At 38.3% G+C, this 14,597-nt stretch overlaps 1 protein-coding gene across 6 annotated transcripts in view; it reads right to left on the reverse strand.

The window, feature by feature from the left end:
* Positions 1-307: 307 nt before the first annotated feature.
* NRK (Nik related kinase) overlaps positions 308-14,597 on the reverse strand; it is an 88,226-nt gene continuing 73,936 nt past the window's right edge. For all 6 annotated transcript variants that reach the window (XM_015626532.3, XM_015626530.3, XM_015626529.3 and 3 more), the window contains 5 exons: positions 13,112-13,212; positions 12,405-12,554; positions 9,312-9,471; positions 4,823-4,962; positions 308-3,994 (listed from right to left, as the gene is read on the reverse strand). In XM_015626532.3, coding sequence (XP_015482018.1) covers positions 3,911-3,994; positions 4,823-4,962; positions 9,312-9,471; positions 12,405-12,554; positions 13,112-13,212 — 635 coding nt within the window. In that variant the 3' untranslated portion in view covers positions 308-3,910. The remainder of the gene's footprint in view (positions 3,995-4,822; positions 4,963-9,311; positions 9,472-12,404; positions 12,555-13,111; positions 13,213-14,597) is intronic.

Raw genomic sequence — 14,597 nt, forward strand, 5'->3', positions numbered from 1 at the left:
GCTTTTGTTAAATCTTCTTAGAAAATAACATAAGCAGTTAAATAATGCTAAAATAACATTTTGAGTGATTACCCACACAGCACAGCACTGGCAGTCACCCTTAGGAGCACTCTGTCCAGTCTGAACTCTCACATTGTCACTTGGACATCTGTATCCAGACAAGGATATGTATTTGTTTTGTCCCGATGGGCAGATATGGATGTTTCCCTAATGACAGTGACTGGATTTGGAAAACAATAACAAAGGTTTCTATGGTTTTTACAAAGCTGATGTCAATATAACAGAATCATTACAAGTGTGATACTAGTTTTGACTTTCAGAGTATTTTTATTACTGTTTCAATTGTACAATTTCAACATTAGAGAAAAATACATAGTGTACAGTACATAACTTGCATGGTTCCCAGGTTTTAAAGTCATGTGCCAAGGTTCAGGCTGCAAAAGAGAGTTCACCATGCCTAAAATGAAAGCAGGCACATACACACAGTTCTACATTGCTGCAGCATTAGCACAACCTTGTGTGGCAAATGCAACATTATGAGCACCACCTGCAGGAGACTGCATGTACCAAAGGGTTAATGACATGGATCCTTAACATTCTGCCCCTGGTAGCATTTTTTCATGTCAAAGTGACATCACTAGAAAAACACATTAAGCAGTACACTCCTTGGTTTTAAAAGTTAGTGAAAGCGTACAGCTAGTGAAAACACCTCACAAAATGTAATTACAAATCTGATATATATTTTGCATAGTTAAAACTAGGTCTGGATAACCTTGGTTACTGGATTCTTCTGGCCTTTGTACTTTTGCTTTGAGCTGAACAGTTATTCAAAAGACTCCCTCATTCAGTTCCCCTCAATCACTTCAGGTACCTTTCAATTTCTTTAGCTGCTTTCTTCTCCTAACATCTTTTAATCTTTTGTATTCCTCCTACAGCAATATGCTGTGCCAGACATCCACTCCCTTCCCTTTGGCTATTCTTGTTTATTTTCTTCAGCTTTTCCCTCCTCTTCAGTCACTTCCCCTTTTTTCAGTTGTTTTCAACATCTCTGGGCTCTTTCTCATCTGCAGCCATTCTGACTATCTCTTGATAGAGAGACAGTCCCACAAGTTTCTCTTTGTTGCATCCAATTGCTATTGCTATTTGCAATACCACTTCTAAATCCTTCAAAAGCATTCACCTCTAGGTGCTTCATGCTTTCCATAATTACGTATGGAAGATTTTGAATGGTTTTTCTATAGTGAATAGAAGACAAAAATCCAGCTCACTGCCTTGAATTGTAGAAAGAAGAAACAGCTAATAGAGGGAAACAGAATGAATAATTACAATCCAAATGAAATAGTGCATATTCCCTCTCTTGAACTTGGGGTTGTTTGGGTTTTTTCCCTTTTAGCATGGAGTTAAACTTCTTCACAGCGTGTCAACTTATTGTCATGATTTTCTGCTACAGTAAACTTAAACAAATCTGATTACATTTGCTTCTTTAATCTGTTGATATGGGTTGTTATTATAAATTCCCACTGTTCTTTGCTAGCATCAGGAAAATATCTACCTCCTACCTGTTGACACCACAACAGGGGAGGGACAAAATTCACATGCATCCTCTGTAATGCAGAGGCTGCTGAGATAAGCACACATTAAAAATATTACAGGGCAGCCTGGATCACTGATTACTTATAGCATGAGCAGCTTTGCAAGTTTTGCAACACTACTGTGTGCAAAATGAAAGCTCTTCCTTTACAGTCTCTTAGACTTTTAAGTCAAAAGCAAGTAAGTTGCTGATAAGTTGATTGTCTGCAACTTGCTTTTTGCTAGTAATTGTAATGTTCATCCCTGGTTCTGTTACAGACTTTGGGGTTTGTTTTTGTTGTTTGTTTGTTTTTTATTCCACCCCATTGTTTGTTCTCTGAGTCAAATGCAATGAGCCCAACTGTTCAGCAGCACAGGGAGCCAAGCCAGGCCCTGGCAACAGGCAGAAAAATTGCTACAACCAGACAGAGCTCCTGTTGTCACACAGTTCTGCCCAAGCAGTTTCCATTCAGGTTTCAAGTCTGCACACAAGATAATTACATACATTAAGAACCACTTTGAGTATTTAACTGCATTTTTTTAGTATGGCTTTAGGCTTATTTTTCTGTTAGTTAAACATTTAAAAGGAAAATACTTAATTAAAAAACACTATACATTTTGAGATAAGCTAGTGCCTGTGAAAAGTGCTAGGTTAGTAACTTTGGAAAGTGCAGTCCTCCATATAGCCAGAAACGTAACAGCAACAGTGCAGGCACCTCTGATGTGCCTGCAGCAGTGAGATGCCAGCACAGGGAGCAAGGGGAAAGGTGATTAGCCCCTAGTTTGATTCCCTGCTGACATACACAGGGACAGCAGTTCTGAGCGCCTGTCAGTCACAGCATCACTGTCAGCACCTGAACTGACGTACTGGACAGTGCAGCTACCAGTTCCAACAACTCTATTTCTGCCCTCTTAGTCAACATAGAACCATCATCCTTGAGGTAGACAACCAGACATTCCAACACACTTTCCCTGCACCTTTCAGTATCAAATATTTCAAGTAAAAATACCTGTTTTCAAGCACTGGAACTAGTGATTTCACTTTTGCCCACAGCATTATCCCTACTGTATCATGTCTGGAATGAGCTCTTTTGTATTACATTTGATGCTTTACATTTTCAAAGCACATCCAAAAATCAGCTACATAAGGATTACATTAAACCCTACAACTGAATCATAGTATATGATTATATAATATATATATTATATCTCTATAGTTTTATGGCCAACTTATAAGCCCCTGAGAACAGAGTTTATGCAGAAACACTGGCACCAATAACGCTAGAAGACACAGCTTTATTTAGATGTAATTAGCATAGAAAGCACCTGGAATTATTTATATTTTCTATTTATAATAGATTAACTCTTTGGATATTTTCATAACTATATTAAGAATACATTTGTTAATCTTAACATCCATTGTTTAAAGATTATATTTACACACATATGTAAAGACTTATGTGAAAGAGCAAGAAGGAAGAAAAGAAAGTGCCTGCTCTTGTGCCCTTATTTATATACATGGGTAGTGCCTTTAAATCAATTCATATGAGTGCGGGTCCCAGGTGTGAATAAAACTTAGAGGTTCTGCTTCACAATGCTTTATGCATCTATGATTTTGACTATTTAACTGTTTTTACAATACATCCTACAGTAACTGTGTCTATAGGCTCAGGCATCCAGCCCTGAGAGAAACACAAAGTCTATCCCCCCCTGCATTTGTAAAAATCCCAGATGGGGCACATGCTCAGCATTAACTATTTTTGTAACTCTACTGAAACACACCTGTTCACCCAGCACAGGGGATGATTCCTCAAGGTCCAAGGAGGGAGGATCCCTCAAGCCACCACAGGCTGTTGCTCTTTCACTGCTGTAAGACTTGGACAAGTCATTCAAGTTCATCTTGGTGACACACTAACACTAATTATTGCTTAAACTGCAAAATTAGTCCAAACCCAATTCAAAATAGATTCCAACTGTATTTTTGTATCTACCTATAGCTGTTGTTGTCCATAAAAAGTGACTTCGGTTCAAGATACCAACATTACATCACCTGTGAAACTGTCCATTCTTCAGAGTACAGGAGCTTCTTATATTGGCTACATTCTTCACTGAAGTCTCCTAATACAATCTTTGTTTGCAACATGCTTTGAAAGACAAACTAAACATGTCTGCAATACTTCAACAGGAAAATGGAATTCTTTCCAGACTGAAAGAATATGAATTTTGATAAGTTAATAATGACATTTTTGTAGGTAAGAAGTGCAAATTTGTGTGTATTACCTCTGAGAATTTTACACTGCTACCTATAGGGAATTTTTCATTTTCTTCATTTTGATGTGCTTTACCAGTTGAATAGTACATTTTGACCAAGAGTCATAAAGTATATTTGACTGCTGCCTCCTGACTGTACAGAAGCAAAGAACACCTTGAAAGGGAAAAGAAAAAAAAAAAAGAAAAAGAAAAAAAATGCGACTGTCAGTTTATATTTATGAAAATATTTTTACTCATATAGTAAAGGTGATAGAATGCCACAGTCCCAAATACAAGGATATACATATATCACAATTGAATTTCAATCCCATGAGAAACTTTTTAAAGTGAAACTGTACTTCTGGTATAACTGCATTATTTAATGTATTTCTTCCCCTATTTGAAAAAAACATAAGAGAACATTTAAAAATAATTAATCTAAGGTTTTAGGGCTTCCATTTTCTAAATATGACAGTGGGACTAAACAGATTTCAGAGAACATTTACCAAAACTGATATATGCAAGAAATCATACCTGATTATCCATACCCATTGGTGTCTGCAATTAAGAGTGTTGGATTTTTTTTTCCCCCCCATGATGACTGCTCTGAACTGCCTGTAATTTCAGTAGCCCAAGAGAGGCAGTCCTGCAGCTGGGAGTTTTTGGGGCTCAGTCCCAAAAACTAACCCTCCCCACTACACCTGTGGTGCTGTGCAGTTCACAATGCCTGTATTTGTTATTACTGACAGCAGTGAAGGCTGGGTGAATAGAGAGTTCTAATAGCTGGTGGTGGGAATGTGTGCAACATCCATAATGGGTGCTCTGTAGGATCAGTGACTACATTGGCTTTGAACAGGGAAGTTGTACCAAGGTAATACCAATACCAATAACCAAAGTTATACCAAGGAAATAACCAAAAACAAAGTTACCAAAATGAACTGGTCTGTCATAGTCAGCTATTACTCATTTTTGCTAAGTCACCACACTGTAGTCATCTCTGTACCTTGTCATTTCTTTCACATAGAAATTTTAGCTTCTGTGCTTTCTTGTGCATAAATACTCCTTCCAGATTCCCTGTTTCCACAGAGCGTAGTTCAATTGCTTTTTCTCCCCAGCCCATGACCTGATTGGACTGAAGGTAAGCTAAAAGAAAAAAAAAAAAAAGAAAAAAAAAATGGTATTATTTAACAGCTGAAAGATTGATTCTTGCCTCATTTATGTAAATTATGGATCTGATGCATTTCTCTTTGATAACAATATATTCTGAATTATTTGTATTTTAAATTTACACAAAAAGCCTTAGAAATAGTAACTAAATTTCAGTTTGTCCTCTCAGACTTATATTCTGAACTCTAGACATAAACCTTAACTATTACTGTACATCTCAGACTAACAAAAGCTTGAAGGAAACCTCTGAAGGGCATCTTGTTTAACTGCTGGCCCCAAAGTAGGGCCAGAATAGACAAGGTTGCTCAGGACCTTGTACAGATATTGTTTGATGGATAGTTCACAACCTTTCCAAGACCCTACTGCAATGCATCACTACTTTCAAGACTGAACATTTCTTCCTAATATAACGTGGTGCAACTTGTGCCCATCTTTGCCTCTCATCCTTTAACTGTTCATATTTGAGAAAAGTCTTCACCATCTTCTCTGTACCCACTGTACTTTGTTCCCATTAGGAAGCTGAGTTTGTATTTACTGTGGAGTTCAACTTTAGTTGGAAACCTAAATACTTCAGAATCTGAGACCATGATTCATTTGGTGTCTTCCCATCACTGGTTATGTGCCATATTTCCAAAACCAAAAGACTAGTGCTGTGGAAGCTTACTACAATACTCCCTTGAAATTTGGCAATAAGAAATTGGAATAGTGATGAAGGAGTTGAGTTAACACCACAGATGTCAAATTAGGCATAGTTTCAGTGAAAGCCCTCCAATTGGTACTTGTATGGGCTTCCAAGGTAAAATCACATTAGTTATGCTCTACTGGTAGTCAGTGCTCAGAAATTGTTCTTCTTGCTCAACTATCACCTGTTGTATCATTAGTCTGAGAATTCTGGTGCTCTAAAATGATGTAGAGGGAATGTGTGCACTGGACTGGGTTTTAGCTTCATTGGACAGTGCATGTCTGCCTTACATTATTAGTGTGAGTAAGGTCTGCTTCTTAAAACCTTCCATGTTGATTTAGGTTTTTGTCTAAAAATTGAACTTTCAGTACAGACGGATACTGGAAGCAACAGCCTGCAATCCTGCTTGAGAAAGACAGCAGAAAATAAAGGCAATATGCCCACATGACTGTATATACTTCTAGCAGAGTTGATTTAATATTAACTTGGAATCCTTGCTTTATAACTGTTGTTAGAACAAATGTATGAAAATCATACCTCCTTGGAAACACATATGGTTTGGTTACAGTGTTGTGATTTTAGTTTCCTGAGAGTCTATAAATTTCCCCTAAATCTGTTCAGAAGACTTTAAGTTATTCTTTTTGCACACTGAAGGCTTCCCTGCCACTAGTGCTGAGAGCAAGATAATTCTTTCCCAGTATCCCAGTCATGAGGAAAAAGGAAGAAATCAACGTATTTTAAAAGCAAAGCAACACTGAGCAACCAAGGGTTAGTGGCAAAAGAGGAGCAAGGAGTATTTTCTAAAACTCAAACAGATGAAATGGAATATATTTTAAAATCTTTATGCTTCAGGCTGTACAACAGGGCACCATTGCTGTAGGCTGTGAAGAAAGTGTCATTAACATTTCTGAACAGTGCAGCAGTAGCAGGATGAACCCAGGGCACCACCCATGCAGTCTACAGTATCTGAAAAGCCCAGACCACACATAAAGTGAGGAACATCAAAATGATACAAGACTCAAATTTTTGCTCTTTTTTTGTACCAATTGAAATCACATTAACCTTTTCAAACTTTGCTTTTGAATGCAACAGAGACAGAGGCACCCTGTTGTTCTGGGAAGCAAGACAGGTGCATATATATATTAACAGCATAAAACCATTCTGTGGCTACACTATTTAGTGTAGGTCATATAGGTCTGGCAACAAAGAACTAATAAGTCTCCTGATCTTTTCCACTACATGAAATTTACACTCCAGGTACCACTGTGTCTGTATCTGCCTTTGGCAGATTTCAATTTGATAGCTTCCATGCAGCTCCCAGTAACCACTGCTGCAACCTCTAGGTCATCTGCAGGACCACTTCTGCTGTGTTCTGAAGAGATCTGAGCTCCAGGCAGTATTCAGGAACAGAATAAATCAGATACGCAAAGTTCAGCCCTGATGCTCTGCTGTCTGGCCAATATACCAAGCACTTATCAACTGACAATGACAGGTTTAATTACAAGTAGCATAAAATCTCAGTTTTGTAGCAGAATCAAAAAATTCTTTTCCAAGTTTCATCTGTGAAACAGCATGCAAACAAAATGGCCTCATTACACCATTTGCACAGTTGTCCAGTAATAAGGACTTGTCTATACATGGAGATTAATTTGAAGGATAGCAGTACTGAGTTCACAGGTCAGTACTGAGTCATAATAATACTCCCATGTGGGACATTTTAGAGGTGTTTCATGTGAGATGAACTGAGAGCAGATACTCAGAAAAAAGCTGTCTTATTTTGGAACAATATCTCCTATACTACAAGCACCTTGGGAATAGTTACTTTCAGTCCACTTTCCACTGCAGCTTTAGATAAAAATATCCTATGCTTCCAGCTGGTATGTTGTAGAGCATTGAGGCAGTAATTTAACCACCTTTCTACTTCTCTACAGAATAGTCTTCTTGCTTCTAAAATGTACAGGGAAAAGGAAATAAAGACTTTTACTAGTTCCTCTGGGAATATCCAGGTTTGTGTCAACCCTCTATGGCTACATACTGTAAATAATTCATTACTCACACAAAAGGGCAAGAGTGCTCCTAAATCTTATTAACTTGATGTTTCTTAATGCCTTTTTAAAACCTGTTTTACAGAAAATATTACAGCTATATTTATATTTTGCCCTACATATGTGTACATCTTTCAGATTAAACATAGAATACTTCTACAGTTTTAATTTCCCATGGGATTTGAGCTTCCTCTCTCTAAATTATTAACAGATTGGTCACAGAGGTCCCAATTTAAGACTATGAATAAGATATATTTAGATTCCCTGCCCTAAATCCATCGATTATAATAAAACTATATTTTATTTTTTGTATCAAAATACTTTCACCAACTACAAACTTTTCTTTCAGAATACTTGTTTAAAGAAATCAAGAAATAAGCAAACAATGACTCGAGAGTGCCCTGAGGGTAACACAAGACCCTTCTATCTCTGCAACAGAGAGTGAAAATTGAGATATGCTCATACAGATTTCAGGAGGTTTGAAATGGGTATAGAAATCCTAGGAAAACAGGATCTTTTAAAAAACTGTTAAGTTACCCCTAAGCTGGGCCATTCAAATAACAGTTATTCACACTTCTCTCATAATGTTTTTGTCTACAGCCAATGATATAAAAGGATTAAGAAAATTAATAGGAGTTAGTGGTAAAATTATTAAAATAACAGTTAAGAGAGGCCCTTACATGAAGTTTGAATTGTGTGTTTATAGGTTAGGTTAGCTGTTAGTTGAAATGTGATTTCAATCAGAACTCAACCACATCCTAAAGATGGGCTTTTCCTAAAACTACTCAGGTAGAAGTGAAAGGAAAAAGTGAACATCCTTGACTTTTCACTGTGGTATCCAGTTTCCACCAAGCTAGTAACAGGCATCTCTGCAGTCTAATTGTCTTGGGGTTGTTTTGTTGGTATGTTTGTTTTAAAATAAAGAACAAGAGTGAGACAGAAATTAAAAGTAACAAGTAATAAACCCAAAAATCTGCCTGTGTTGTTCTTCATTTTCACCACACTGTCTGTCTGAAGCCCTATGGGAAAGGTGAAACAAACAGCTGTCCTGGCTCCAGTACAACCAGAATCTCCTCCTACACAGCCAACTGCAAGCATTGGGAGATTAAAAATCCATCACAAATACCCTGGGCTGGCAGCCCTGTGAATTTAAAGTGATAAAATGAATGGGCCATTTGACAGCAGTTACAGATCTCTTCAGTAACTGACCCCTCAGTAGCTGTGAATTTCTACATAAAACGCTGTGAGCTATGAACTACCAAAACACTTTTCCCCCTCTGTAATTCACATAATTCTCCCTGTGAAAACTGGTGGTAAGCTGCATCCTCAGTGAAGTCTGTCTGTATAGTCAATGTGTGATGCAATAAACAGTGTGACAAGAATACAGACTCTGGTCCAAATGGGAAGCTTCTATTGCAATCATTGGCTGTGTTAACACAAACACCCATAAATCTGTTTACTCTTTTACACATCTGGTTTGCTCAGAAGCTGCTTTATGTGCCATACAACCATTTCCACATAGATACAAACCTCATAAAGAAGTCAGGCTTCATGCAGCAGAATCTTATATTTAATAAAGAGCTGTTTTTCATACATACCTACAGATGCTGGCATTTCTCCCCACTGCAGAACAGTCTCCTTTGTGAAATGCCCATATATATCAATGTAGATGCCCTCATCTTCATAGGTGAGCAGGAGCTCCATGCCACTGGTGTTCGGGAGGATGATAATGGCATGTGGGCGAATGGTCCCCTGGATCTAGAATCGTATTTTACTAAGATTTATATCAGAACATGGACAGCAATCTCAGTGATGACGTTGATCTAACTAGGCTGGCAGAGCAATAAAAAGAACTAGCTCATGGCTCATGGAAAGTGAAAGAAATGCCTGTTCTCAGAGGCTGTAGAGTTTGCTAGTAAGCCTCTGAAACAGACTTTCTCTCCTTTTCCCCCCTTCAAATATGACAGTAGGTTTGCAAATAAATCAACGTTCAACAGTTCACTTTAAATTTACCAGTGTTAATTGGTTTCAAGAAGCCATGGAGCCATTGAGACACAATAATATTTACTTAGTCACTCACAAAATACTTGCATTATATAAATAGGAGAAAGGTGAAATAAATTTGAATTCACAACTTTTTCAGAAGATGGAGGAAGGACAGAAACTTCCACATTCCAGGAGCTGAGTGCTTTCACTTTCCATGATATTTCCCTATCCCCACACATAAGTTTAAAACCTGCAAATTTAATAACATTTATCTTGCTGTAAAAAGTTCCCTGGACCTTTTCACTCTGTCCTTCCCTTCCCACATCCTTCACTACAAATAGCTGCCCACTTGACTGCTGTTGGGCACCCCTCTGCATGCCACAGGAACAGTGCATTTCACTCACACAAACCTCTCCCAGAAGCCAACATATCCCAAGCAAAAAAAATCCAAAAAACAAAACCAAAGGTGAAGTACCATGAAGGTGGGGTTTTATGAAAATGTTTTTGAAAGAAAAAGAGGACAGCCTTAGAAAAACAGTAATAAAGCATTTCCTTGTTTAAAGGGCTACTCAGAACAGGACAGTAAATAGTAAATTAAACCACCACAGTCAATACTCATAGGAAGCATATGACTGGAGCTCTACATCATTCTTACATGCCAGCCACACAGTCTTTTTTTCCTTAAGCACAGACATTTATGCACACCATAAGGGCACAACGAACAGTAAAAGAAGCACTGAAGCTGTACTTGCCAAACTGAATACACTCAGGCCACCCACTTGACTCCGTGCCTCCGCAACAACTATCCGTAACACTAGAACGGGGATCCAGAGCCGCAGAGCAATTTTAATGCGTTGCCTTGGTACTCGCATGAGCGACCGGAGCAGGTAAGAGATGAAGAAAGAGGTGGGGAGCCAGGAAAAGAGGCTACCAGAAAGCAAGAGTATCTCAAGTCAGCCTGTTACAGTCTGGGCTATTGCCACCACAAAGCTCCTTGAGATAATTATCCAGTTCTAGCTCTTTTAAAACAATAGAATAGCAAAAAAGATAGAGCTGCTGTGGCAGCTGATTTATTTCAGTCTAAGACTCTGAAGGGAAAATATATTTTTAGTCCGTGCTAACTTGTGGCTGAAGAGCTCACACAAACTCAGTCAGTCTCAGGTGCTCCACATATTCAGGGCAGTCACCTGGGAAATTGCTCTCATCAGGAACTTTAATTGTATTTGCAGCCTGTTGAAAAAGTAAAGCCTCTAAGAAAGTTCACTTTTTAATTTGACTTTCTTCTCTTCGGCAATTGTGCTAATGATCCTTTTGACAAGTCACTGTTCACCTTGCTCAGCAACCCACTTCCAGAAATGCACGTGGGTACCATGCTTCAATTTACAAACTGATGTGAATTCATCACAGCTGCATAGTTAACAAAGCTACTGTCAGATTAAATAAACCCTCTAACAAGACAAATAATAAGTACCTTAAAAAAAACCCAACACAGAAATAAACAGGACAAGCCTTTAGCAGGTGATTCAACAGTTAGAACAGCTAGAAAAGTAATTTTTCAGTTAAGAGAAGTCTATAAACCTAACAGCCAGTCTTACACACTGTGTCCATCAGGAACACAGGTCTGACAGAATGCAGAGGCTGTGGCTTGCAGGGGCAGCAGAGCAATCAAGTGGCTTGCACAGGAGGAGTGGGTTTTCATTTGAGTTGAAACTAGGGGCTGAGAGGGGAGAAAAGTTAAAAAAATAGATGGATTCATGGCACAGGCTGCAACACGCAGATCTGGGATGAGATTTCTTCAGACCTCCCAAGCATGACTTTGGGACACATGGTCTGGGGATGCAAGGAGGCCATGGCACTCCCAGCCCCTGTGGAGCACTGTTGACTTCAGGGAGGGTTCAAGTGTGCACAGAGTTTTCTCTGCCAGGAGCCTCCCATCAGACTGGAGCCAGTCTGGAACCTGCCAGTTTGGTGAATCTAAGCACTCTAGATTCTCTGGCTTTTGGGACTCACACTTTTGAAAAGAACTATCTAGAATAGCTAAAAAATAAGCAAACAAACAAAAATCCAGATATATTAACACCATAGCATAAACTTCACATTAGACAGCCCCATGCCAGCCATTCACTTCTGCAGGGCAATTTGCTGTTATCTGTGCTTATGCAAGAATTTAGTGATCACCATCACCTCAAACAGAGACACAATGCAGGGTGTACACATACTTCTGAAATCAACACCTTCATGCTCACTTACTGACAATCTAATGAGAAAGTCCCAAGGAAAATGTAAAACTACTTCTGAATTTAGAGTGGTTTAATGGGAAATTGAATGGGAAGAAGAACAGCAAATTTATTTAGTCTGAAGTTGGTTTCTGCTGTCTGCACAGTGGCAGATTGTAAAAATCACCCAAATTCATGTAGATATTATTGTGTCTTTGACTGTTGAAGTCCTAAATTTCCAGGATAAATCAATTAAAATAGTACTGTCCATACAACAGGCTTTCTGACACTAAATCACTAAAATGGATATTCTAAATGTGATAAAAGCATTTAAACAGGACTTCAGTGTTATAAAACTATGTGAAAAGTGTTTTTGTATTAGCTTCCACTATTCTTACTTTTGAAAAATAGCACAACTCTTAACCTGATCATCATCAATACAAAGCCCCAAGAACAAAGGCATTAGTGTAGTTTTTTGTATTCCCTTACGTGTGTTGGAAGGTACAAGTCATACACAGATCCAGAGTCCACATCAATGGCATGAAATCCCACTACTGAGCCATATATGACCTTTAGTCTTTGCCCATTTTCAACAGTCAGGTCAACTGACAGTGGTTTGTGATGAAGTGAGGTAAAGGACTGGAAAAAAGAAAAATGCAGTATGTAACACAATAAAACTGTTGGTTTGTAGAACTACATTTAGGATCCTAAGACTTCTTAAAAAGTTAGACAGCTATTTTTGTTAAATAGTAGGCTACATTTAAGGAGCTAAGTATCCATCATCCACTGAGTTGCAAGGACAGTTGGATAATTTCTTTGTGGTTTGAAAAAGGAATCAAGACTCAAGAAATGGACTAGGCAAAAAGTAGGCTGACTACCACTGTGTTTAATTTCCTCCCCTTTTGAGGGGAATCAACATCAACTTTGTCAATTCAAATGCACATTTTGGCACAGCACCTGCTGTGTTTGGCTGGAGTAGAGAGAAGCAAATTATTCACATCTAACACTCACAACTGACAGTTTCATGCTTGCCATCTCCAAAGTACATCAAATGCACTACATTTTCTTTAAAAGAATACTCAGTTTATCTTTAGCTAGAATAAATGTTATACAAAACAACAAAAACAAAAGCAGAGAGTACATGAGAGACATTGAGAGACAGTGACACATCTGAACCAAAGTGATGTTTCACTTACCTTAAAAGCCATGAATTTGTGATAAGGCTTTGGAGCCCAAGCATAAACCTCCACTGAGTTTTTCAAAGCGATTACAAGGAATTTGATTCTCTCATATTTTACTGTAATGCAAGAAGAACAATTCCTTAGGTATGAGACAGACACTTAAATCAAAGACCATCTCATCACATGAAATAACTTCAATGGATTATTTGTAGAAGTAGACATTATCCAGAAAGGGAGACTAATGCATTCAGGACATCAATGTTTAATATCACCAGTGACAATACCTTGACTGGAAACCTACATACAATTCATTTATTTTCAGTAAAGTCAAATGACTGTTACTATGTTTATATATTCCTTTTCATATAGTGATGAAAAAAAAATCTCACTACTCATAGAAAAAGGCCTTGACCCTGCATCTAAACCAACCTGCTTGACTTTTTAAGTATGAACACACCCCACCACTACTGGTTATGAATAAGCTACTCTTGGAGGACTGGTGGTTGTTGGCTGAACAATTCTGTCAGACTTGGCAGGATGAATTTTCATTTCAGTGGTCATCTGTGGGTTAAATCCCCAGGTGCTCTGTGTGGGTGAAGGACTCCCATCTTTCTGAGATGAATAAGCACTTAAGAGATGAGCAATTTCTCCATAACAATTAAGGTCATGCTGGGCCCATTGAAAATAAATGAAGAATCATGCATTGAAAATTAAGATTTGTTTGTGCATTGTGTTTTCACTCTGCTAGAGACAAGCATTTAGAAATAGGATGCTATCTCATATAGGCAGAGAACAAGAAAACTCAGCAAACTCCACCAGAATGCAGAACAATACATCCTTTTCTACCTGGAGAAATAGCTGCACAACCAAAGGTCAAAATACAAGAAGATTCACCAAGAGAAAAACAGCAGCAGCTGTGCTGTCAGAAATGCAGGAGTGGCTTGTCATATGTAAACACAGAAGATCCTACCAAATGTTTCCCTAATTTTAGGGCATTTTGTTGGTTGTTTTTTTAAAGAATGCACCAAACCCAAGGATGAGCAACTGAAGTGGAATAGGTGGGTGCTTAGCTGTAATCACAGTTAAAGTAACAACACACATCTGTTTCACATTCTTTCTTGAGTTTAACCCCTGCCACTTCTAAAGACAAAAGGCAAAATCATCAAGCAAGGTATTAATGAGAAGCAGCCACCTCCCATTTCCTGCACTCCTCTGTATGGTGTTCTTTGACTTTGAAGTGCCATTTTCTCACACTATCCTTCACCAAAGCAAAACTGGTATCATACATTCATCCCCCAGAGTTAAATGACAAAAATTACCATGATCCTCACATTCACCTTCAAGAATGAGCTGCCTTTGAGCCAAGGAAAAGGAAGATGGTACTATTTCCAGGGTGTTTAAACAAAGGTATATTTGGGTCTTTCATGAGAGACAAAGGGCTGATCTGATCTACCTAAGGACATCCTACAAATACAATTCACTAGGACTTGAACTAGGTCCA

This window comes from Parus major, chromosome 4A, assembly GCF_001522545.3.
Source record: "Parus major isolate Abel chromosome 4A, Parus_major1.1, whole genome shotgun sequence".
NCBI lineage: Eukaryota > Metazoa > Chordata > Aves > Passeriformes > Paridae > Parus > Parus major.